Genomic DNA, 23,974 nt, shown 5'->3' on the forward strand with positions numbered 1-23,974 from the left:
CCATTAATTTTTTAACGATGTTAGATGGTGTGGGTACATATGCAAAAATAAGAATAGAAAAATGATAAAAAATAAGTATTTTACGAAAGTATACTTATAAATATTAATTTTGAAAGAATATTTATATAAAATTTAATATTTAGAAGGGAATTTATTTTTTTTATTTTTTTATTTTTTGAAACTAATCAATTAAGAAATCAAAGCCAGCGAGAGAAATTTTTGGGCGTATTATTACCAGTCTTCAGTATACTTTCTTGACCAAGACACGCCTGCCAGCCAAGTGCCCCAGGCTGACCACCGCAGTATCAAATTCGTACCCGGCTCCATTTCACTTCCGTTCTTTTATTTCTTGTAATAAATAAAACCCGCCTCCACCCCCATTCCCAAATCCTGGCCCGTCCGTTGCTGCTTTCTCTCCCACCTTCGCCGCCTTCCTTTCCCGGTTTCCCACCAAACCCCCTCTCTCTTTCTAACGCTCCTTCCAGAGCTCTCGCCTTGCTGCTTCTTCGGGTCAGCTCCCTCTCTCTCGCTCTTTCTCGCTCACTCTCTCTTCCTTCTTGGATAGTCTGACTGGATTTTTTAACCGATTAGATTGGCGATCGGCAGATTGGATCCGATCATGACGATTGCTTCGAGGATTCTGCGCCACTCTCGCAAGGTCTCTTTTTTGATCCGGTTTGAGGCTTCTTTGGGTTGGATTTGGTTGAAATATTCTGATTTTCTGATCATTTTTACAGATTAATCTTTTATTTGAGTAAAACTCTTCCTGCTCCGATTGAAATCTTTGCGTGCCATGAGGCATTTGGATTTTTTTATCGCTCCTTATTTTTGGGATGAGTTCTTTTTACTAGTTTGGAGCAGGAAGATGCTTTAGAATGACTAGATATAAATAAATTTTGAACATTATTAATGTGAGAACTTTTCAACGATAAGGCTGGGATAGGTCGCACCGAGTCCTGTGTTACTGGTTCTGGTTCCTTCACCATCTGTTCTACTATGGTTATGGATCTGAATAGGTGATGTCTCACTGGTGGATTTAAATGTCATTGTTATTTGGGGGTTGTGCTTCGATTTGACTCCTTTGGCTTATAATCTGTTCCCTAGAGGTAATCTTGGTTCCCTATATCGAACACTGTCATGCTCCTCCTTCATGTAGGTGCTAGTAGCATCAGCTTAAACTGCAACCATCAAGATTGGTCTTGCTACATGTAAGGGTGGACATGGGCCGGGTTGGTTCGAGTTCAGGTCGGGTCAAGTAAGAACAACAACATACAAAATCTAGACTCATACCCGACCCGACCCGACCCGACTGACATTGGTTCAAGACCTCTTGTCCCATACCCAACCATGGGTTATTTCATGTCACCCATTGGACTCTAACCTAATCTCTTTTGTAAGAGTCAATCTCTAATAAATCTATGCTAACCTATCAATATTTATAATTCTTATCGGTTAATATCAAAAATGATTTAAACAACTAGCATCAATGAAAAGATCGATTACTAAAAAAATTCTTATCTGAGATTGTGACTCAACCAGACCTAATGGTCAATGCTTTGATCCATATTCAACCCATTTAAAGTTCGGGTCAAAAAATTTGGCTATACCTGACCCTAACTAAAAAATTCTTGACCCAAACTGCACCCAATTAGGACTGGGTTGGGTCAAGTTTTTTGGATCCGGTTAATTTTTGCCGCCCTTAGCTACATGCTAATTGGGCTTATTGAGCTAGTGGCTAGCATGTTTTTGCTAAAAGCTGTTTTCTTTGCTAGGAAGTGGGCATCATTTCTTAGAGGTTTGAATTAGGTTGAGAGCTAGTTGGAAAGCCACATAATAATTCCATGGAGCTTTCTTAACTTAGATTCTGAAGGGAAGCATCTTTAATGATGATTATGATGATGGTGTTATTATTCTGCTGCTGTTACTGCTATTCCATGTTGTTGGAACCTTATTTTCAGTTCACTTACATCTTAGTTAAAATGATTCAATAAATAAATGGTATTTCTTTATGGCATGGACTGCCCTATTAGGACTCCAACATTCATATTAGGATTGCAAGGTTAGCCTATTCGGAAGTTTTCTTGTGATTTATGAAATATTCATTATTTTTCAATCCCTGGTGCTTATGTTTCTATTTTCCTGATATTTGCAGTTAGGGAATGCTCAGTATGCTCTACAAAACGAGCCTGCTGTTCTTGGTCGTTATTTTTCTAAAGATGCTGGTCTGTTTGTTGGAAAAAGAGATGGTATGGGCAATTCCATCAATCATTCCCTCTTTTTTTTGCTTTTGATTCCTCTAGTAGTGCTATGTATTTTGCCCAATCAATTTTGTAGTGTTTTCTTCTATTTAACTATTAAGTGGGCAAATAGGAAAGGGGTTGGGTTCTTTAGTAACTGTGGTGGTTTCGAAGACATCCAAAACAAGTAATCAATAAGTTTTGGTATTTTTGGTTGCATGAGAAGCGAAATAACCATGGTGCTTGACAACAATTCACCACTTAGGTTATCAATTCTATTAGGTTATCAATTCTATTATTACACTCAGAATCATGTTGAATGAGAGGCAGTCTGACCACTAAAAATGACAAATTGGCACCTGTTCATAAGTAAAGCTAAGAACTACTCAAAATCACTTATTCTGTTCTTTGCAGAGATCAACTGTTTTTAGATTATTTAGGTTCAAAATTGTAGGAAATTCTATGATTTTGCTGGAATCCGAGAATATTAGGGGCTCGTTTGGTTTGCGGAAAAAGGAGGAAAAGTGTAGTCAACGGGAAAGTAATGAGATGCCTCTTGTTTAGTTGGAGTTTTCAAAGGAGAGAGATGGGAAAGTTGTATTCCTATGGAAATATGATTCTCATGTTTCATAGAAAAGTCTTTCCCATGAGAAATACGGAAAAGTTACTTTTCCGTAATTCGGGTATCACTTCTTTTTTATTTTTTTTCAAAAAAATCCTTCAGCATTAAAGAGGCATTAAAGACCTAAGTTTTATTAAGGGTATAATAAGAATTACACAACTTTTTGAGAAAAGTAGATGGTCAACCAAACATAAGCACTCTGAAAATCTGCACTTTTCCATTGTCAATCAAACATGCCAAAAGTACTTTTTTAGGCATCCTCTTCCTAGAGATCTGCTTTCCAGGAATCATATTCGTAGGAGGAAAAATGTTTCCCGCGAACCAAACGAGCCCTAGAGAAAAGAAACAGTTCTGGTGCAAACTTTTATATCCACGTAAAAGCTTGAAGATGAGTTGGAGCAGGAGCACAAGGGTGTATTTAAGGCAACGATAATTTTGCGTAGAAAGTTGTATAAAATAATCATTCACAAGTATTGAGAACATTCCATTGGAAGTATCGGAATAGTTGAGCATGAAGCAAGAAGAAATAGCATCTTCATCTTAGCTAGCATGATTTCCTGTACTTGATCAACTTATGTTGATGCCATAATATGTTGACATCCTTATATGTTGGTAAGTGTAGAATGCTTTAAGGACTCCATCCCAGTGATAGCAATGTCATTCCTTTGGAGCAATCATCGCTATATTGATTAGAATTTCAAGCCAAATGCCAGAACCACCTCTTACTCCTTCAGATATCATGGTATGGTGCACAGATTGCTGATTAAAAAAAATATGATGACCGTATGCCTTAGATTTCATGTTTGCTAGAAATATTTCTATTGACCATAAATCCCAAATGGTTGAGATTTCTGGACTATGTAAGACTTCCAGACAAGTTTATTGCAATGGAAGAAGCACCTGATGCAATCGAAAACTTGAAGCTATACCATTAGAAAGCAGGATGATGGCTATATTTGGGACTTTTTTTTCTTTAACTTTTGAGGCAAAAAGACATATTCAAGCATTAAGTATATTAAGGGAGTACCAATAAGCTAGTCATTATTCCTTCATTTCATGTTTTCTCAAGTGGTATGTGTGGGAAATGCAGGATTGAATACTTCACTTATTTTATTTATTTATTTAATAAACTGAGTTAAGGTCCATGACAAAGACTGTAGATTTTGTTCAACTAGCCCTCCTGTATATGCAGGAAAATCAACTGCTATTTTAAAAGTTAGCTCTACAACACTGGAAGAATGAAAAGACCTGTAGTTGAGATGTTCCCCTTATCGTTTTTCCTTTCCTTCAGCTTATCCTCGTGTTTTTTATCCAAACCCAAATCTAAAAAAAGGTCAACTCTGAAAAATGGACTGGTCTTCAGACTCTTCTTTTTGTTCATTAGCTATTCTTTCAGGCAGAATGATAACAGATCTGGTCGGCACTCTTCTTTCAAACCTTTTTGTGCCATCCATTTCACTTGTTCAAGTAAATTGATCATCCGACAGTCATTCTCTAATCCCTAAGATTTTGATTAACATGACTCTAGTACTGATCTGGACAAGAATCCATCAAACTCTGTAGAACAAAACCTACCCTTCTCTACATCCCAAATTTTGTTACCTTTGCCTTTCAGGTCACACTAAGATGTAAGCAAGGATGACATAGACGGTGTTGAAAAAGTGGCCAAATCTCCATTATGTAGAATTAATGATTTATCTTGCATTAAATATGAAGCTTGCATGTATATTATGCAACTCAAATGCAATTATGGCTTTATGATATGCTAACATTATGGTTTAATGATGTCACAACAAACTGAAAAATGTTGATTCATAATATTTTCAGATATATCAAGGAGCCATCAGTGTGGTTTGCATAAAAATAGGGATGGAGATTCAAACATTTTTGTTGGAGGCTTTCCATTTAAAACCAACAGATTTGAAGGCCAAAGCAGCATAAAAGACCTTGATGTCTTCAAGGTGATGATTGTTGGCAAAATTGTTGTTTTCTAGTTTCTCTTTAGTGGCTTGACCTGATCCTAAGTGTTATTCTTGAATTATTTAGATATCTTCTCTAGGGCTAGTCAAGACCAGCATTTCTAGAAGAGCAACCAAAATGAGTATTCCAATGGCTGGCATGGGGTTCAACAGCACTTTGTCATGGTTTGTGAATTTTTTTATGCCATTTTGTTTCCTATTGTTAGCACCATAAAAGATTTCTGATAGCTTTACCATTCCTTAGTATGCAGGCAGCTCCAAGGAGATGTTTCTCAAGCAACTCAGGTATGTTTTTGCTGTTTCTTTTTTTTTCCGGCTTTTAAATCTTCATTTTCATGTTCTAGTTAGACGTTGATTTTCTGGTATTAGTTTATCTTAAACTTGAGCTTTTGGATCTAAAGATGTCCTTGTTGTAGTATGACATTGGGTGGTATATTACGTGTCCAAAAGATTGTTGGTATTCCACATGTTTGAGATATGCTCTAGAAGATTGTAATGGCAGCTGTAGATGATTAGTCAACAAAAAGTTGGGGATGTTATGAGTGCCATATACAAAAAACCAGTATGAAATATATGATTAAAAATTATTTGGTAGGTAACTCCTTTAATTAGCCATTTTCGGTTAATTTCTAATTACTAGATTGTACTCTGTTGCATTAGTTTTCTTTAAAAAGAATTACGTGACCAAAGAAAGTCAATTAGTTAAATAGCATTGATAGCTTGATAAGCTTTGGTGGACTTTTTGTGATTGCTTATTTTTTTAAAAACAATTGAAGTGTCATGTATCGTGCTTGTTGTTTAGGGGTGAGCAAAATATACTTATTGTGTCATTGAGAGATTCGCTACTCCATAAAAATGTTTTTGCAATTGGCACATTAATATAGACTATGTTATTCAATATTTTGAAACATTGACCAACCTAGTTACTTTGTCCTATTTTCTTTGCAAGTTTTCTAACTGTTGCATTATATAGTTTCAAGTAATATGAATTAATATCACACAATTATGTGTTATCTTTTCCTATTTAAAACACAAACAACCAAAACTTCATGATAGTAAGCCCTAGGAAACAACTATATGTTCGCATTAGCCACAATTTTTTGTGGAGGTGTCATAAACATATTGACAATACTGCAAGAAGATTATGGGCCATGGTTACCTTTGATTTCCAAATAATATTTTTTTGTTTTGACCATGTCAAACATGTGGATTGGACTCTTAAATCCAAAAAAGGAAAGGAATGAGTTCTTGTTCATTTCAGATGGAAACAAAATTATCTAGGACAGCTGGGTATGAGTTTAACACTACAACACAGGGTTTGTTCTTTTGTCACGTGTATGACTATAGACTGATGCTCGTTGCTTTTATATGCATTTATGCAGATCAATGCATAGGAATATCAGTTGACATAGATAGTGTAGATTTATGCACCCTTTAGTCATGGTGATAATCTACCAGCATTCTCGGTAATATAAATAGGGTAACACATGGATGGGCAGTTCAGTCCTTGTAAATAGTATGAGTCTGCCATGAACTTGTGGACTAACAAAATCTTCTATTTGCTGTCGGTTGTGATCTGAACTTTTCATTCAAAAGAAGACTGTGGTAAGTTAATTACCTTTAAAACCTAAAGAAAATTAATCTTCACAAACATATTCTGCATATATCTCTATTTCCCTCTCGAACTACCTTATCCCTTCAAATCTCTATCTCCTATTTTAATCCCAACCTTCAATATCTAGTCCTCCACATTATTTCAAAAGTTTTTAATATTTTATATTTTTATTACTCTGTTTTGTAAATTTATATGAATGATCAGAACAAATCCCTTTTAGAAAAGTGAGATTTATATGATATAAATTCTTCTTTCAACTATATTTAAATAAATTTATTTTAGGGCATGGGCATATGCTAGTATCACTTTTAAGTCTACCATTAGCTTGTGGATGAACAAAATATTCTATCTGTAATTAGTTGGTTTTTATCTGAACTTTTCATCAAAAGAAGACCAAACTAAGCTAATTACCTTTTAAATCTAAAGGAAATTAGACTTGATTGGTTGTGAAATGGAGATTGCAAGAATAGCATAAAATCTTCATTCACTTGGTTGTTTCTTCATATTTTTGCTTTTTGGAAGATCGGCGCCCTTAAGGTTTGCTTTGCCAATCCATACTGCCTCGTACTAACTATACCATACCATATTGGTAAGGTATTGGAATGATACCGAGATTAAGCTTGGTTTATGAGCTGAATCAGTTCTTACTGGTGTAAATCAAGCAGAACTGTCCTGTACTGCCAGTACTGACTTGTTCTGCTTGGTTTGGGTGGTACCATGGCTGGGATTAAGAAAAAAGTGTTGGGACTTGGGAGGCTGTACGGGACGTGTATTGTACTGATTGCTCCGTACCAAATCAGTAAGTACTTATCTGTTTTCCGACACCGGTTTTGCAAATCATGATCTCTCCTATCACATTGATATGCTTTGTATAATAATTAGGAACAAATCACACATGTATAAAGTACCTACCATTTATAGTACCCAAGAAAATGGCAGCTTGACCACATAAGGAACATGTGTTATAGACATCAGCAGTCCATCAATAGATAATATCCATGCAAACCCTATATCGAGATCATATGTCTAATGGATAGATCTACAGGTTTCCTCTATACATTTTATTTTTCTTATAATGCTTTATAGCCTACTGGTTCTGCTTGTTGCAAATAGCATAAGAATAATTGAAGGTATTGGATTTTTGGGATTTGATACATATGATTCTTGGATTTTTCATTGCAAGAAGAATCTAAAAAAATCTTTCAACTGTTGGTCCATGTATCAATATGTGTACAACACTAGTGCCCCTTCCTAGTAGAATGATCCAGGTAACCTAGTTCCATCTAAAAGGTTCAATTTTCTGTAATTTTTAAAATATATTTTTTCACTGCACATTTGCACTCATGTATTCCTTTTCTTTGGTTGTATTATGTGGCATGTGCCACAACATACTTTGTGTATTTTAACAATAATAAGTAGTTGATGCACCTAAAAGAACTCGCTAAAATTTTGTTGGATGCATGGTTTCAGATTTACCTCCACATCAAGAAATTGGGATGCCATCACTTTCTCCCACCATGACTGAGGTACGAACAATTGTTATAGATATCAAACACCAAGGCTTCTTTCACAGAGTGTTCATGTTGCAACTCAATGGTTCTTGTTTGTATTGCCTATAGGGAAACATTGCTAGGTGGCTGAAGAAGGAAGGAGATAAAGTTTCTCCTGGTGAAGTGCTCTGTGAAGTTGAAACTGTAGGTTTTAATATTTAAATTATCAGATTGTTTAGCACATAACTTATTGTATACTTCAAGTATATTTGCATAACTGAAGAATTTGACCATGTCTGTATTAGGATAAAGCTACTGTGGAAATGGAGTGCATGGAAGAAGGCTATGTTGCTAAAATAATACGTGGAGATGGGGCCAAAGACATTAAAGTTGGTGAGGTATTTACTGTAATAAATGTGGAAAATACAGTTTTGAGCCAAATCAATGTTCTGATAGATTTTAATTATTCTAGATTCTTTATAATTTCCTAGTTCTTTTTTAAGGGAATTGCATTCTCACTGCTGTGATATTTGTAGTACTATGAATTGGTTCCTCGGTCTATCTATTATCATTTGTTTCTTTAGCATTGCTTACTTGGTATTCAGCGGTGTTAACAGTTTTCGAAGGTAAAATGTAGTCACAACATAATAAAATTTGACAAATGGTCTGTTTTTTATCACACGAAACAAATAATGCTCAGACTGATGTACTTTTTTTGGGCACTGGATTTCATTTTGTTGATAGTGTGTGGGGCTTATCTGTCCGCAACATGGTAAATGAGGTGAACTTACAATTTTTTTTTTTTTTTGTGTATTCTTAACAATTTTTTCCTTTTTTGTATTCTTTATCTTTAAAGATGTGAGCTCCAATTCTTCTTATTATTTAACAGTAAAGCTACTATGAAGACATGTTTTCTTCTTGGTTATGGATTAGGGAACCTTGTTACTTATCCATATAGCCAGTGCATTGACTTAGTTCTTCGTTTATGCCACATTTGAGAAGATCAGTAACATGTTTGAAATTCAAACCTGTACCTTGTATGGCTCTTTCTTTCCAAGTCCTAGGTTCCTATTGATTCAGAGCATATATGCCTGAGATAAGCTAGCCCTTCCAATTTTTCTCTACTTCCTTAACAACATAGAATTAGCATTCTCTATTTTTTAAATCTAACACTTTTATGCATTATATTGCGCTTGTTACACCATTATTGTGATTCTTTATGACTTTTCTTGCAACATTTGTTGCATTTTAGCAGCTTTCTGATAGTTTTAACTTTTCCCTTTTCTTTTCAGTCGTGTCTTTTTCAATTGTAAAACTTTATGACATTCTTGCAGTCAAGCCAACAAAAGTAATATATAGTAGTGGAAAGAAAGCAAACACAATCCCCTCCAAATCTGCTGACCCTGAATTTGATCTTGCCTAGTTATCCCTCTTCTGCCAACATAATCAACATTTCGACCTTTTGTGACCCATAAGTATGCCTTCCATAAAGAAGGCAAATATCATGAATCTGTGTCTTAATAGAGCGGGTCCAACCTAGACTATTTAACAAGTAGCCATTTAACGGCATGATGGTTGAATTAAATTATACACCAATTTTTTCCTTTGTGGGTAGCAATTTGTTGGTTGATGATATCCTTCATGAAATTATTTTCAGAACTGAAAAGTATTTTTCTTTTAAAAAAGTGATTTCTCTTTGAAGCATATTGTACGTAACATCCCTTTAACAGGTGATTGCTATAACTGTGGAAGAAGAGGACGATATAGCAAAATTTAAAGATTATGAAGTTTCAACAGCTGCTCCTGCTGCTGAAGTTAAGGCACCATCTGAGCCCACATTACCTGTGAAGGAGGAACAAGAGCCTGTTAAAGCTCCTGAACCAAAAGTTTCCAAGGCTGAAGAAGTTTCTCATACGGATGATCGTATGTTCTCCAGCCCTCTCGCAAGAAAGTTAGCAGAAGATAACAATGTAAGTCATTTAATTACTAAAGTAGTTTTTGATGTGAGTCTAAGAGTATCACCAGCCAAAACAATTTGGTTGTTGGTTCTCACCTATCATATATGAGCAGTTTATGCGTGAATCCTGTTTCTGAAGCATATAGTCTTTAATTTTTGATAACTTTATTTCTGTATCAAACCAGGTACCTCTTTCAAGCATAAAAGGTACTGGTCCTGATGGGCGCATTTTGAAAGCAGATATTGAAGATTACTTGGGTATGGCCTTTTCTGGATTAACAGGAAATCTAAATCTTGTTTTCTTGCAAGATGAGTGCCTTTTGTGTGTATGCTGGAATCTGCGGATTGAAGAATTTTATTTTATTTGATTTTTCACTTAATGCTCATCTCATAGTGATACAGATGTCTAGATCTTTTTGTCCCAGTGATGCAAGTTAGCTAGGTATTGAAAGAAATCCCTTATTTTAAAGGATCGCCAATAAAGTTTCTTGGACATGTGCAATATGTGCAGTAAATAAAATAAAGAAAAATTAAAGATGAATCTGTTCTTCTGCTTCTGACAATAAGCTTGCATGCTGTCACACTTCCCTCAGGTTTCTAGAAGATGTCACGACACACTGCTTCAGTGTTTTTAAAATTTAAACATGCTGATGTATTATTTTCGAGATACATTCCTTTTAGTTCCTTTTATTTGGAGCATGCATGTCTTGATCATTAGATGGGTGGAAGAACCAGGAGACTAGATCTTGTTGGTGATCAGATCCATTTTCTGCGAGTTCTGTTGTTAACACATGATTTAGCGTGACACACTGCTTCAGTGTTTTCGAAATTTAAACATGCTGATGTATTATTTTTGAGATATACATGCCTTTCAGTTCCATTGTAGCATGCATGTCTTGATCATTAGATGGGTGGAAAAACCAGGAGACTATATCTTGTTGGAGATCAGATCCATTTTCTGCATGTCTCGAAGTTCTGTTGTTAACACATGATTTAGCACACTGTTTTTTTATGTTTATTTTTGTTCAGACTTTAGTGGTGGTTAGTGTCATAGGTCATTAGTTAGACATTTTAAATCTTAATACTAAGTTCTTTTTTCCTTTCTCTGATGAAAAGTTGGATGATTTCTTTTTGTACAAACTCGTATCTTACTACCTGTCAAAGATCAAGCCTCTGAATCATATGGCTGCTTTGTTTTTTTTTTTAGATCTAATATATTTTGACCCTTTTCTGCTTAATGGTGCATGTCTACTTGATAAAGCATCTACTGCTAAGGGTGAAGCAGCTGCAACGCAAGCCTTATCCTATGTGGATATTCCAAATTCTCAGATAAGAAAAGTAAATATAACAGCTCCACAGCCAATATCAACACCTGTTCAAATTATTCTGTTATGAAATGTTTGCTAATGTACGGTGATCCTTGTTTTCAGGTTACTGCTTCTCGCTTGCTGCTCTCTAAGCAAACTATTCCTCATTATTATTTAACAGTAGATACTCGTGTTGACGAACTTATGGAGTGAGTATCCGTCTTTAAAAAATTTCTTGTTGGCTATCATTTTCTTTGAAATAAATGGTGATCCCTAAACTCTATGTTGATGGTAAATTGGAAATACCCAGGTTGCGTGGCCAACTTAATTCTTTGCAAGAAGCCTCTGGTGGAAAACGGATTTCTGTCAATGACCTCGTCATAAAGGTTTGCTTAACCTACCTATGGTGATGCTACTATAATGAGCTTTCTGCTTGTATACTATAGGGCTGATTGCTTTTTGATTTGTACTTGCTAAGTACTTCACATGGATGAAAAGATATGCAGATTATGTAGTGTGCTTAAAAAAGGATTAGTTGCCCTTTCTATAATTGGGACTGTTTTATAAGATCAAGCATTAAAGAAAGCAAAGATAACAACATGGCTGGTTGTTTGTTTTGTCTAATATGAGAAATGCTGGGGTGGGTTCAGGGAAGTAAGGTCTTTACTTCACAGTATTTGGCATGATAGGATTGAATTTTGAGAAGTTGAAAAGTAACATGCTTAACTTTGATCAATTATGACAAGACATTGTCGGCTATGTTAACTATAATATGTGGTTATGTTCAACCATGGTTAAATACAGTGACAAAGATATTGTTCAATTTATGTCAAGTGACTTGGAAACCTTTTTAGTCTAGTTTCTAAAGTGGGAGGCAAATATGTTGCACACAGGAAACTGGAGACTTACATGACTTGTGTGACTCCCAACCAAACCCTAAATATTTCTACCAAACGATGACTTTAATTGCTTTTCTTAGTTTGGCTCTAGAGCATCCTGGATTCCTGGATCTGAATTTTGTTGGATATGAAGCATGTTTCAAATTTTAGGACCACCAGAACAGAATGGGATGCCAAAACGGTGTTTACCTATGGTGGCAACTGTGGCATGTTTCCAAAGGAAATGATTGTCTCCTTTATAATTATTTCAAAAAATATTTCATTGATATATATGCATTTTTAAGAGGTACATTCTTATGCTCTTTGAAAATAACAATTCTATATAGTTATGTTAAATCTGGTAGTCCGTAGTAGCATCATAAACTACCAAGAGTCCTAATACACTTGACAGTATATTTTGTATTGTCGTGTCTTCGATATTTATTTATATTAATCATGTACTCCATATCCAACATCGTTTTATTGGAAAAACAATTGCTTGGATGAGGATGAGGATTATTTTTCCTAATATTTCTTGATTTATAATTTGCTTATATCATCTTCGAAAGTTAATTTTGCTACTTTTGGCCTGTTTTAGACAAATCTAGTCTGGAAGAAAACAAAAGTTCAAAATGTTCTGGTGGGATCAAATATATTTTGGAAAAGGATATTAAAAATTGGTTACACAAATGCTTGGGCGGCAGATCAGGATATTTCCAACAGAGTTGAAGGAGTAACAGATTAGAATACTTATCAGCCATTGCTTTTGTATCTACAAGGGTTTCCATTTGTGTCTTTTCTGAAAGCCTAATCTTTTAGTTTATCGGAGATCGATCTGCAGGACTGAAATCTTCTGCTGGAGGAGCCTTAATTAGATGTTGTTGCCATCTCATAGTCTCACTTGTTTGATGCAAACATGTCCCAATTTAGTGTTGTTTACTCTTGAAGGAGAACAAATTCTCATTTATTTACTTCTTTTCAGCTTCAGTAAGGGATATTCAAGTATGCAAACATGTCCCTCGTTTAAATATAGTTGCTAGTCGTACTTATCAACTTCCTTTTTTTATTTTTATTTTTAGTGGAAAAAGGAGAATGAACTTTTGAAATTCCTGTGCAGTTATTTTGAACGCCATTTTAATAATATCAAGAATAAACAGTAAGCTTGAAGCATGTGCCACCACTTCCAAGCTGTTTCAAAGAAACCTTCAATTTTGTTCTGATTTTACAGCCAATCATATGAACTCCTTTAAATGTTGATTTTTTAAGGTTCAAATGAACAAGGCTTCTTTCTGAAAATTTTCATGTACAAGAAATTTTCAGCTTATTTCATCCTTGGCAACAGGCTGCTGCTTTGGCTCTGCGCAAAGTTCCTCAGTGTAACAGTTCCTGGATGAATGATTTCATCCGTCAGTAAGTTTTCAGGATCTGGATTTTAATATATCTTAGATGTTTTCTCCTCGTATGTAATCAAGAATAAGTGATAATGACAATTATCCTGACAATGCCCAGTCACTGAATGCAGGTATCACAACGTGAATATTAATGTTGCTGTACAAACAGATAATGGATTGTTTGTTCCGGTTATCAGGGTATCTAGTGTGACATTAATTCTTTCTGGATTTCCATTCACTTGTGCAATTGTAACACAAGATAGTGATTTCCCAGGATGCAGACAAAAAGGGGCTATCTACAATTGCAGAAGAGGTGAAGCATTTAGCTCAAAAGGCCAAAGATAACAGTCTGAAGCCAGCAGATTATGAGGTAAGCACCAAACATGTCATGAATGTGTATGAAATAGTTATGATTCTACTATATGAATTGTTGAGCCTATTTTACAGGGAGGCACGTTTGCTGTATCAAACTTGGGAGGTCCTTTTGGAATCAAGCAATTCTGTGCCATTATAAATCCGCCCCAGTCAGGCATCTTGGCTGTTGGATCTGGTAATTAGTTTTGACATAAAAAATATCGCGTTCATTTTGATGACTAGCCTCCGTATACCAGGTCTCAAAACCCTTGATGCCATGTAGTTCGTTAATCACATTCCTCTCCAGAGGCATGGTACCCTGTAAGATTAATTTCTATAAACATTTAAACTCCAGGCTAAGCATGAGCTCATTGATTACACGCACACAGACACACAGACACAAAAGCATGAGCTCATTGCTCTAGAAAGATGGAGAAACTCTTTTTTTTTTTTAATGCTGAATATGTGTTCTACATCTAAGTAACCATACTGGGGTTCAGCTGGTGTTTAGTGTTCCTAGAACGTGCATTTTTGTTGCAGTGTTTACAAGATGTAGTAATATATACTAATGTTGCAATGTTGTTTTGGGCGTTGGAGCAGCTGAGAAGAGAGTAATACCTGGTGCTGGTCCTGATCAATTCGAGTATGGTTCCTTCATGTCAGTCACATTGAGCTGTGACCACCGTGTGATTGATGGTATGTGCCACCTGACATCAGGATATAATAATAGCCTCTACCTTTATCTGTTTATTTATTCATTTTGAGAAATTCTTTAGGAAGAAAGTTCTTGAAGCTTCTATTTTCATAAATTGGTAAATCTAACATTGCCAAATCTGGCTCTTACCGTGCTTATGTTAGGTGCAATTGGTGCGGAATGGTTGAAAGCATTCAAGGGCTACATTGAGAACCCGTACTCCATGTTACTGTGAAGCAAAAACAGAATCAAACATTTTTGTAGAATTTATCAAATAAGGTTCCCCATTTTTTCTGAATCTTTTGTTTTTGCAGTCTTCTCATTTCTTTTTGTGGTTGGTACAAATTAGCCTTGAGGATCTGAAAACCTAGAGTTCAGAGCCGATACTGGCGGACCAAGTTTGTAAAACGTTTTTGGTACCTACCCTCGTTTAAAGGGGAACTGAGGCCAAGTTGGGCGGCAAAACCTGACCGGGCTTCGAGAATTTTCATCTGCTCAATGTTATTAATTTTTCTTGAGATGTATCAGGTTGGTAGCACCTATTGGTGTACCTTTTGAATCTTTCTATGAATATTATCCCCTTGCCAAAATAAAATAAATCTGAAATAGGAATGCACCTTATTTATGAAGGTCGAGTTAGTGAAGTCCGTTGGTGATGGATGTAGTGATTTGGATTTTAAGCTCACCATGATTTCCTTGTGTCCCAGTTTGCTCTGGCTGTCATAATTTGCAACACTTGATGTAAATGAATTTTTATTTGAGCAGGATGGTGGCAATAAAAAGCCTCTCAATTACTAAAATCACGAGCCCTAAATTAAGTGAATACTAAATTGCTGGATTATATAGCATTAAGACAAAACATCATACTCGCCCTCATAATTGCCTAAACTGATTCTTGATAACTTAATTCGGTTCACCAAGGAAGTCATTCAGTAGAATAATTGTGATATTTCATCATCACCACAATTTGGTGTGGAGCCCTGTCATTTGATTGTTATTTATGTCTAGCTGATAAACAGCACTAGATGTCTAGACCTTGAATGGTTATCGCTGTTTTGCACACGCTTGCGACAGGGTGCAGTAAGAGAGTTCACCTTCTAGCATGGGATACTGTCTGTCAGACGACTAATAGTGGGAGGTTAGGGATTCACTTCTTGACCGAGTAACGAGAGATCCTCTCAACCAAGCTAGCAGCCAGTTTTTTTTTTGAGCTGCAGTCTCTGGGGTACCTTGATGAGGGTCAAGTATGGAGATCCGACGGATTTGACAATGTTCTGCACAGGGCGTTGTAGCTTATTCATTTGGAGAGAGATGCGTCCGTGCTCCGGTGGTATTGCCGGAGATCAGATGGAAGATCAGGTACGAGCGGACTATTGACATTGTAGAGGATGGTTGGTTATTTGCAATGCTATTGAGTAGCTAGCCCACCTTGATCGATGTAGGACTTCTAGAGGGGCGCAAAGTCTACGATTTGTTTGCTCCTGGCCGATGAGCATGGGACGAGGGCCTCGTCTGACGGGCTTTCGAGGATGGGCTAGCTGAGCGAGTCCTGTCTTTTCCGATTTCCGTTGGTATGACTGAGGACAGGAGGGTTTGGAGCTTGATGGAAAAGTCAGAGGTGAGGGCCCAGGACTTACTCTGGTGGTTAGGAGGTCTCCAGCTTGGCAGGTTGATAGGAGATGGATCTAGTGGCTTCGCATCCACTCGTGAGTCATCCTATTTGTCTGGAAGGTAACATGGGGGTGCCTACCCACCAGAGGCCTCCTAGCTCGGCGAGGGATGAGCTTTTTTCCAGACTGTGCAGCTGCCTAGGCGAGGAGACTGTTTTCCATGTCTTGATCGATTGCCCAAGAGTTGCTCAGATTTAGGGGGTTGCTACGAGCCCCCCCGACCCTCAGTGATGGTGGACGTCTCCCGAGGACTTTCTGCAGTTTTAGCAGATCTTTGCATGGAGTCCGAGGTAGGAGGAGCAAGGAGTTAGGGCTGCCTACCTAGCCTATCACTATTGGCTAGATCGGAATGCCCGGATCTTCGAGAACATCAGAGTGCATCTGAGACAGGTGGTGGATATGGCGCTTCTCCAGGTAGCGGAGCTCCTCCGCCCCGCCACACCATCGTCTCTTAGGACAGTTGGAAAAATTTGGGGCCCCCCTTTCGCTCTTGTAGCGCCTAGAACTGTGTTGGTCTCATGGAAGCTCCCACCTCTTGGTTTTCTCAAAATGAACTTCGATGGGAGTGTTGGCGAGGGGGGTGGTCCAAGAGGTACGGACTTCGTCATCAGAGACCACGAGGGCAGATTGGTAGCGGCAAGGGGTTGGAGGATCTACAATACGTTCGTAGCTTGCGCCGAGCTTAGAGCTGCATGGAAAAGTGGTACCTATGCGAGGCGGAGGCTGGGGGTGGACCACATCTTCCTTGAGAGTGATTCGGCCACGGTGTCAAGTGGATCCAGAGTTGGAGACATGAGATCGATTCTATACCACTGCTCCAGGACATCCGTAGACTTTTAGCCGAGTGTGGACTATCACGGACTGCGCACATCTTCAGGGAGGCGAATAGCGCCACTGATTGGGTGGCCTCCTTTGCGGCCCACCATTTTGGAAGCTTTGCTTGGGCAGACCCCGCATTGGTACCTGTTTTCTTGCACTGTATTATCTTTTCTGATTCAGTTGGCTGCGCCCACAAGCGTCGCGTGTGAGCTGCCGTTGTACCAAAAGAAAAATCATAAACTAAAGATGAAATAATGAACAAAACACAACACCAGGTATAAAACTTAACAGAAATTGATCATAATGGCAGCCAGGCTACGGGGGTGGATCTTTACTATCCCACATCTTGAAAGTGGCAGTTTGCAACATTACCGTAGCCTGGTGTAGGTTATTAGAGTCCTTTGCCTATCCTCAAGGTTTGTTAAATGCGGTGGTAATGGATCTAAGCCCTCATATATCGACAATGCCGCCTAAGTTGTACTTTGCGAGTGGCAGACCCAAACCCAATGGTGGCCACCGTTCTAGGAGGCCATGAACGCCCTAGAATCCCCAGGAACAAGGTCCAGGTGAAACTAGCCCTGCGACCGTCCACGCCATGCTTTTTGCTACAGAGGTGCTTCTAATTCCACACCTGCAACAATTTAAAGTATCGAGAGCACCCGATCTGAATTCAAATGATGACATGCACATAGGAGATAATGGCTTGGCCATGAGATACTCAAAATGGTTTTGTTTGTATGCTTGACCTTTTGATTGATGAATTTTGCCAAGTAGTACAAGCCAGTTTATGCGAAATAAAATATCCTAGAAACACAAATTAACAGAGTGAAATTGGTCGTTCTTCCATGATGCTTCATCCACAACCTGCACAAACGGAATCAGGTCAAGAAACATCATCGCCAAGGTTGCACAAAATTGAAGTTTCAATTAACACGTTCTTATTAAAAAAGTGCACATAATATAATAAAATACAGCTCAAATATGTTGTACACTGAACTGGAATTAAAAATACGCCAAATTTTTAAATCAGAATATAAAAAGAAAATACAGGAGGAAAACATTAATATATGAAGAAATTTCCAGACAGGCAGTGACAATTAGAATGGTATTCAATCACCAGATCCGGAGAACCTATGGCAATCCTCAGGCTCTTGAAGCCATTCTTCCAATTTAACTTCTCGTTCAGATTTGAACTTATCATATATTTCCTTCATGGATGACATATCATGACTATACAGACTTTCACCAACAGCATCTGCTTCATCAAGTAGATCATCTGAGAGATGGCTTGACAAAGGCAATTCCTCACCTTCTACGTCTGGAAGACTTGAGAGAGCACCGATATTAACTGCTGACAGTGGTGGAATTGATGATGACACTGGTTGCTCGCTCTGGGGGCCTTTTGGCACTGTACCAGGTTGGCCCCACCTGAAACCCACAGCTTTCTGCTTTGCCGAGCTGAAAACAGCTGAAAGATAATTACGGCTGCTTCCTCCACTCTGCCGACCACTGCTGATGTTAGAATTGAAAGGGTACCGTGTGCTTGAGCTAGCTCTGCCTGCCTGAAATCCCCATATAGGGTTTTGGATTAACCTGCTAACAGCTACTTATCAGCTATTGGAAGAAGGTAAATGCTTCAAAATGCCATTACTTTCTACCTAAGCAATCACGAGCTAAATATTAACGTGCAGGAATGCAAGCCAGAATATTTGGTACAAGGAAAGATCTAGCAATTAGCAAATTAGGTTTCAAATATAAGGGGCATGATTTTGTTTGATTACTCTGTAATTTACAGTGCAAGAAGAAAAGCAGATTCATACTGTCAAGCATGAATCTACAACCAAATTGAGGGATTTGGGTTGCAATCAAAACCCTTCCCCCAAAACACCTTAAAACTGAAAATTACATCTTAAATACAAAATAACCCAAAATTCTTTATATACAGCATAGCTGAGTGGATGAGGTAGTTTCATGACTGGTATCATGACAACATGTTGCTCCACCAGTATCATGATTCATGGTTATCTTTACTAGATATACGAGATGAACCTGGTAACGGATAAAAACATCTACAAGCCCACCGGCAATTGATGTGGCACTGAGGTGAGATACTATATAATAAGTTTACCTTACAATAATGTATGAAGTTTCAACGACTTGTCTTTTAGCAGTATTAACTTGAAATTTTATCAATATTTGTCATGCATTTATGTTAACACATGTTTTTAATTGATTGAGGCTACATAAAATTAAAAAGACATTTTAATGCATCAAAAGTAACCTACCTGTCTAGAAGTGATCTTAGAAAATCAAGAAATAATAATAATAATAAAATCTACCATGCCAGTTAAAAATTCACTGTGCCGTAGGTTCGTTGGCCTGACAAGCTCATGCTACCCATTCCCTATGTGCAATAATGTCGCACCACCAGCTCCCAAATCCTTGGTAGGCATCTATTCGGTTTAAAGTAGTGAAAATGCTATAGATTCAAGCCAGCTTCACTTGTAAGCAGACCTTAAGTTCGAATAAGCTGATGTTCTTCACATTTTAATATCATTGCTTAACCCTAAGAAGCTACTTAAAAATCACCATCACTATAATACACCTAAGTACAACTTATTCAACATTGATGGAAGTCACCTTGTAACAACTTATAGCTCTATCATCACAGTACTAATCTTGTGTTTTCTAAATGTAAGAAAACTTCATGTTCTTTTAATCATGGTTTTTATTGAGCCATGAAGTTGGCTGGGATACTAGTATGTCTTAGATTGGTGCACTCATGAAAATGCTTGGCCAGTACAAACTAATATATCTTGTGACATCAGCCAATACTATATAATATAGTAGATAGGATTTTTATTCCCTGTTACTATCATATTATGTTTTCCCTAATCACATAATATTAAAATTGATGCATAAAGCGATAGTCCATCCTCTACTCACTATGCTGATCGATATTTTGATACCTTAGTTGTAATATATCAACCAAGACATCTGTAAATATTATTCATCTTCGTAACTCATTGGCTTTCCATCTAGACAAAAATAAACCAAATCTCAATTCATCATTGTATCAATTGCCAACCATGGTTGCTGATATCCAAGCTTAGAAACCAGAGTTTTAGTAAAATGAAAAGGTATACATGATTGCAAACCTTCTAAAGATTAAAGTGTTCTATTTTCTCCTTTGTTTCCTTATTATTCCTTTTCTCTTCACCATGGTTCGCCATATCAAGGGAAGTTCAGGGTGTAGCGAATCGAATTGGGATGGTTTGCCCCATCTGCTCGGTAAATAGGCCAAACCCAGTTAAAAAGGTCCCTCTGGTTCGAGTAGGTTGTCCGTCATAGCCCTATCATGGATCCCCCCTCCTCTAGCCCCTTCGCTGCCTCCTCCAGCCCCCATCTCTCTCTCTCCCCCATCCCTCTCCCCTAATACAGACCTTTTGAAACCCTTGCCTCTCTCCCGCCTCCACTTGCCACCGCCGACGGCCTCCTCCTCCTTCTAGCCTTTCTTCCGTTCCCCATCCTTCCTCGGCTATAGTTGTCGGCCCTGGGAGACTGACCAGTGCTGGTAGGTCGGTGAATCCATGCCTCCAGGCATCTCCCCAACCTCTTTATGGATCGATCCACACCTCCGAGTGAGTCCTCCCTCTCTCTCTCTCCCCCCTCCTTCCTCTCCTCCCTCTCCTTTTCCTCCAACCCTTCCCTCTCCCTCCCTTGGTTTTGGCACACTGCAATTTGATACGGTACAGATCAGTACCATACCATACCGGTCGACAGCCAGCACATCTGTCGGCAGTGGTTTTGCCATCATTGCTCATATATTCTTATTTGGATGTTAAAACTAATGAGAAATTCACATACTGCTCCAAATGTTTTCTAATCATGGAGAGAAATTCTGATTTAAGAAGGATAATAGATTGAGCCTTAGAGGACACAAATAATCTCTTCATATCGGGTCACATCAGCTAGTAATAGATATCCAGAAACCATTTTAGCTGACAAAACCTAGTACCAGCTTATATTTCCCATAAACCAGCTAGCATTCACAAAGACATACCAAACCCATACTAGATAGTATCAATATAAAATAGTGCTCATCAGCCTAACTAACTCCGAGCTTACAGTGTTCATTATTTAGTATTTATTCTTCGGACAACTAATCATAATGTGGTAAAAAATGCATGTCCAAGGATAGAAGGCAACTGCTTTTGAGGTTGAGGACATTATCGCCTCAAAATGATCAAATCTATCCAACTTGAAGGTTCAGAATTCAGATATTTTGTCAAAAACTGACAGTTCATGTAATCTGCACATATAATCTATCTTTATCATTATAAGAAATAACGATTAAAAACACTAACCAAAATGAGGCTTTTCCAAAAGACAGCTGCAGAGTCATACCCCCTCTTTGGTTGGGATGTTGACATGATGTGTAGAGACTTGTTGATGTCCTTAATCATCTCATCAGCGATAGGAAGCCCGTATTCAGTCATTGACCTCACCACATATATAGAATCCTCGATGTCTTCAGTTTGCAGGGTTACCTCATGAATCTCTTCCACAACTTTGTCCTAAAGAATACCACTGCATTGTCTTATATTTCTAATAGATTTTAGAAAATGTAAATCTAATGCACTCAGCATATGATCATGTAAAGAATTCATTGGTTCATCAACATATACAAGGAACATTCAGAAAGGTAGTTACAGTATGAACTAATGAGCTCGTCAGACATGAACAACAAACAAAAAAATTTCAAGAAATACAATAGGAATTTATCATGTTGACCAAGCAGAAACCAAAATATGTTGTAGCAAGATTTTTTTTAAGAAAAGGAAATAAGAAAAATATTATACTATATTACTATTAACACTAACATATGACATGTGAAATGCACATGATAAGATATATCATTGTGGATGATACATGCAATGCAAGTTATAGCATTTTGGGAAGCCATGGACCATGGAGCTTCATAGATGCACTACTCTGTGAGTTTGGTTAGCATGAGATCCAGATCATTGATAGCCAGAAAAATTGTTTTGGTTAGCACTGCTCCTAAGGTCATTCATGAGTGGAAATTCATCGCTCAAAAAAACGTATTAGTTGTGAGATTACATTTTGCTAGACATCAATTAAAATCCTCAAATGCATTATTTTACATGGAAACAAAAAGTTTAACACAAGTGACAACCAAATTTCCTTCTGCTAAATAGTCATTCCCTCTCCGCAACTAATAGGGTCAGTTTAATTTCAATTGTTGTGGATTTTCAATAACCTTAATTAAAAATCTAAAATGGATAATTATTTTATTGATAATCAGTTTTCGCCCCTGCCAGGACCAATCATGTCTAACAGTTAATCCTTATTCCTTAAATTCATCAATCACTACGCCAAGATACCCAGCAGACCGAGCAAAGTGACTACAAGAATAAAATGCCTAGTCCGCTAACCAGATCAATCATCAATCAAATTAAAAATTTCATGCCATTGGATGATCATTTAATTAGCTCAACAAGTAGTTTAAAATGAGCGTACATCCCCGATCTCTCAAAAGCAAGAACGCATAATTGCACCAAGAAACATCGGTTAGAAACGCTCTAGGTTTTCTGTTTAAGCATTCGATTACAACCAGTCGAATTCAAGGCTTACATCGATACCGACATCATCAGACGAATCAATAAAAGAAGACAATCTTATAAATCACAAGGCAAGGGAATTAGAGCAGGATAAGTAGGAATAGTAGGAGGAGCAGGAGAACCTTGACGTTGAGGAGGTAGGGCATGGAGGTCTGGGCATGCTGCTGGACGAAGAAGAGCCCCACCGAGGGTTCGTTCGCCAAATACTTTATCATCTCATCCACTCCTTCCTTCACTGCCCCCATCGCCAAATAAAAATCAAGAAATCATACAAAAAACAACAAAAAAACAAGAATCAGACTCTAAACTCTAATCTCGTGGATGACAATTCCGTGAGAGAATAGAGATAGGGATGGGAGGTGGATACCGCTCAAGAAGCCGTCGACGGTCGAGAATCCGTGCATCTTTTTGCCGGAGAGCAACAGGAGCTCATCACTGATGACTCGGGCGAAGATGAGGCGTGTGATGGGGCGGTGGGTGGATTAGGTAAGTCGTGAGGAGGAGGAGGAGGGAGGGAGAGGGCGGCAGGGCAGAGGACAGCGTGGAAGGCGACAGAGTTGGAGTTGGGCGTCACTCGGCTAATGATTCGAGGCACGCGATCGGGGCGATGGCGAGGCGGGGAGCGCTCCGTGCGGCAGCGTTCGCATTGGATCCCACCAGCCTGACGGCTACGGGACAAGCACGCCGAGACTCGCCGACATCACGCTCGTGCCGAACGGGCTGGTGGCGTGATCCGGTTGTTATACCACGTGGCAGCAGAATGGTTGTCGGCACAGGGCAAGAGCCCCCATGGGATTGTTGACTGAGACCATCGCGATTCGTGATCAGATATAATTATATCCGTATCTCAAAGTGGCTCCTGGCTCTGTCCCGTTACCCTGTAGTTTTTCTTCTTTCTTTTTTCTTTTTTTTAAAAAGTAAAATGGTGGAAAGCTTTGTTATTTTCTGTAGGAGGGATCAACCAAGAGCAGAATCCTTGAAGTATATTCCATACTTTTACTTGAAACAAATCATTTTCAGCTAAAAATTAGAAATGTTTTTAGTAAGGCGTAGAGTCACAGAAAAAGTTCCACAGCTGATATGGAGATTTCAATTGGAAAGAATTCAAGTACCTGGACAGCAGCGATTGGTGAATTGGAACTTCTAAGCGAGCGCTAGGAGAATTTGGTGTTATATTAGCACTTCAAACTGAAAAGTTACTCCAAATCTGTGACATCTAACAGCCTGCCACCCATGCTCTGCCCAAAAAGATTGAGGGGGCCATCTGAATGGACCGTAGAACTAGACAAACCTAAAGTTGGAGTAACCTGGTTGCT

At 38.1% G+C, this 23,974-nt stretch overlaps 2 protein-coding genes across 3 annotated transcripts; one reads left to right on the forward strand and one right to left on the reverse strand.

Moving 5' to 3' along the window:
* Nucleotides 1-350: 350 nt before the first annotated feature.
* On the forward strand, nucleotides 351-15,149 carry LOC103721803 (dihydrolipoyllysine-residue acetyltransferase component 2 of pyruvate dehydrogenase complex, mitochondrial-like). 2 transcript variants are annotated; one of them, XM_008812146.4, is made up of 20 exons: nucleotides 351-510; nucleotides 607-658; nucleotides 2,153-2,246; nucleotides 4,687-4,820; nucleotides 4,906-5,003; nucleotides 5,083-5,123; nucleotides 7,924-7,979; nucleotides 8,073-8,147; nucleotides 8,249-8,341; nucleotides 9,674-9,913; nucleotides 10,086-10,158; nucleotides 11,162-11,238; nucleotides 11,331-11,416; nucleotides 11,518-11,593; nucleotides 13,428-13,495; nucleotides 13,608-13,674; nucleotides 13,751-13,846; nucleotides 13,924-14,026; nucleotides 14,431-14,526; nucleotides 14,689-15,149. In XM_008812146.4, the coding sequence occupies exons 2-20, from the start codon at nucleotides 620-622 to the stop codon at nucleotides 14,757-14,759; spliced, it is 1,683 nt and encodes a 560-aa protein (XP_008810368.2). In that variant the 5' UTR covers nucleotides 351-510; nucleotides 607-619; the 3' UTR covers nucleotides 14,760-15,149. The 2 variants fall into 2 exon arrangements, with proteins under 2 accessions (XP_008810368.2, XP_008810367.2); XM_008812145.4 differs by having other exon boundaries at nucleotides 352-510; nucleotides 592-658.
* Nucleotides 15,150-17,702: 2,553 nt separating this feature from the next.
* Nucleotides 17,703-23,370, reverse strand: LOC103721802. The gene is made up of 5 exons (XM_008812144.4): nucleotides 23,026-23,370; nucleotides 22,781-22,893; nucleotides 21,421-21,590; nucleotides 18,131-18,606; nucleotides 17,703-17,877 (listed from the first exon to the last, which is right to left on the reverse strand). The coding sequence occupies exons 1-5, from the start codon at nucleotides 23,060-23,062 to the stop codon at nucleotides 17,867-17,869; spliced, it is 807 nt and encodes a 268-aa protein (XP_008810366.2). The 5' UTR covers nucleotides 23,063-23,370; the 3' UTR covers nucleotides 17,703-17,866.
* Between the last annotated feature and the right edge of the window lie 604 nt (nucleotides 23,371-23,974).

This window comes from Phoenix dactylifera, chromosome 17, assembly GCF_009389715.1.
Source record: "Phoenix dactylifera cultivar Barhee BC4 chromosome 17, palm_55x_up_171113_PBpolish2nd_filt_p, whole genome shotgun sequence".
In the NCBI taxonomy this organism is placed as follows: Eukaryota; Viridiplantae; Streptophyta; class Magnoliopsida; order Arecales; family Arecaceae; genus Phoenix; species Phoenix dactylifera.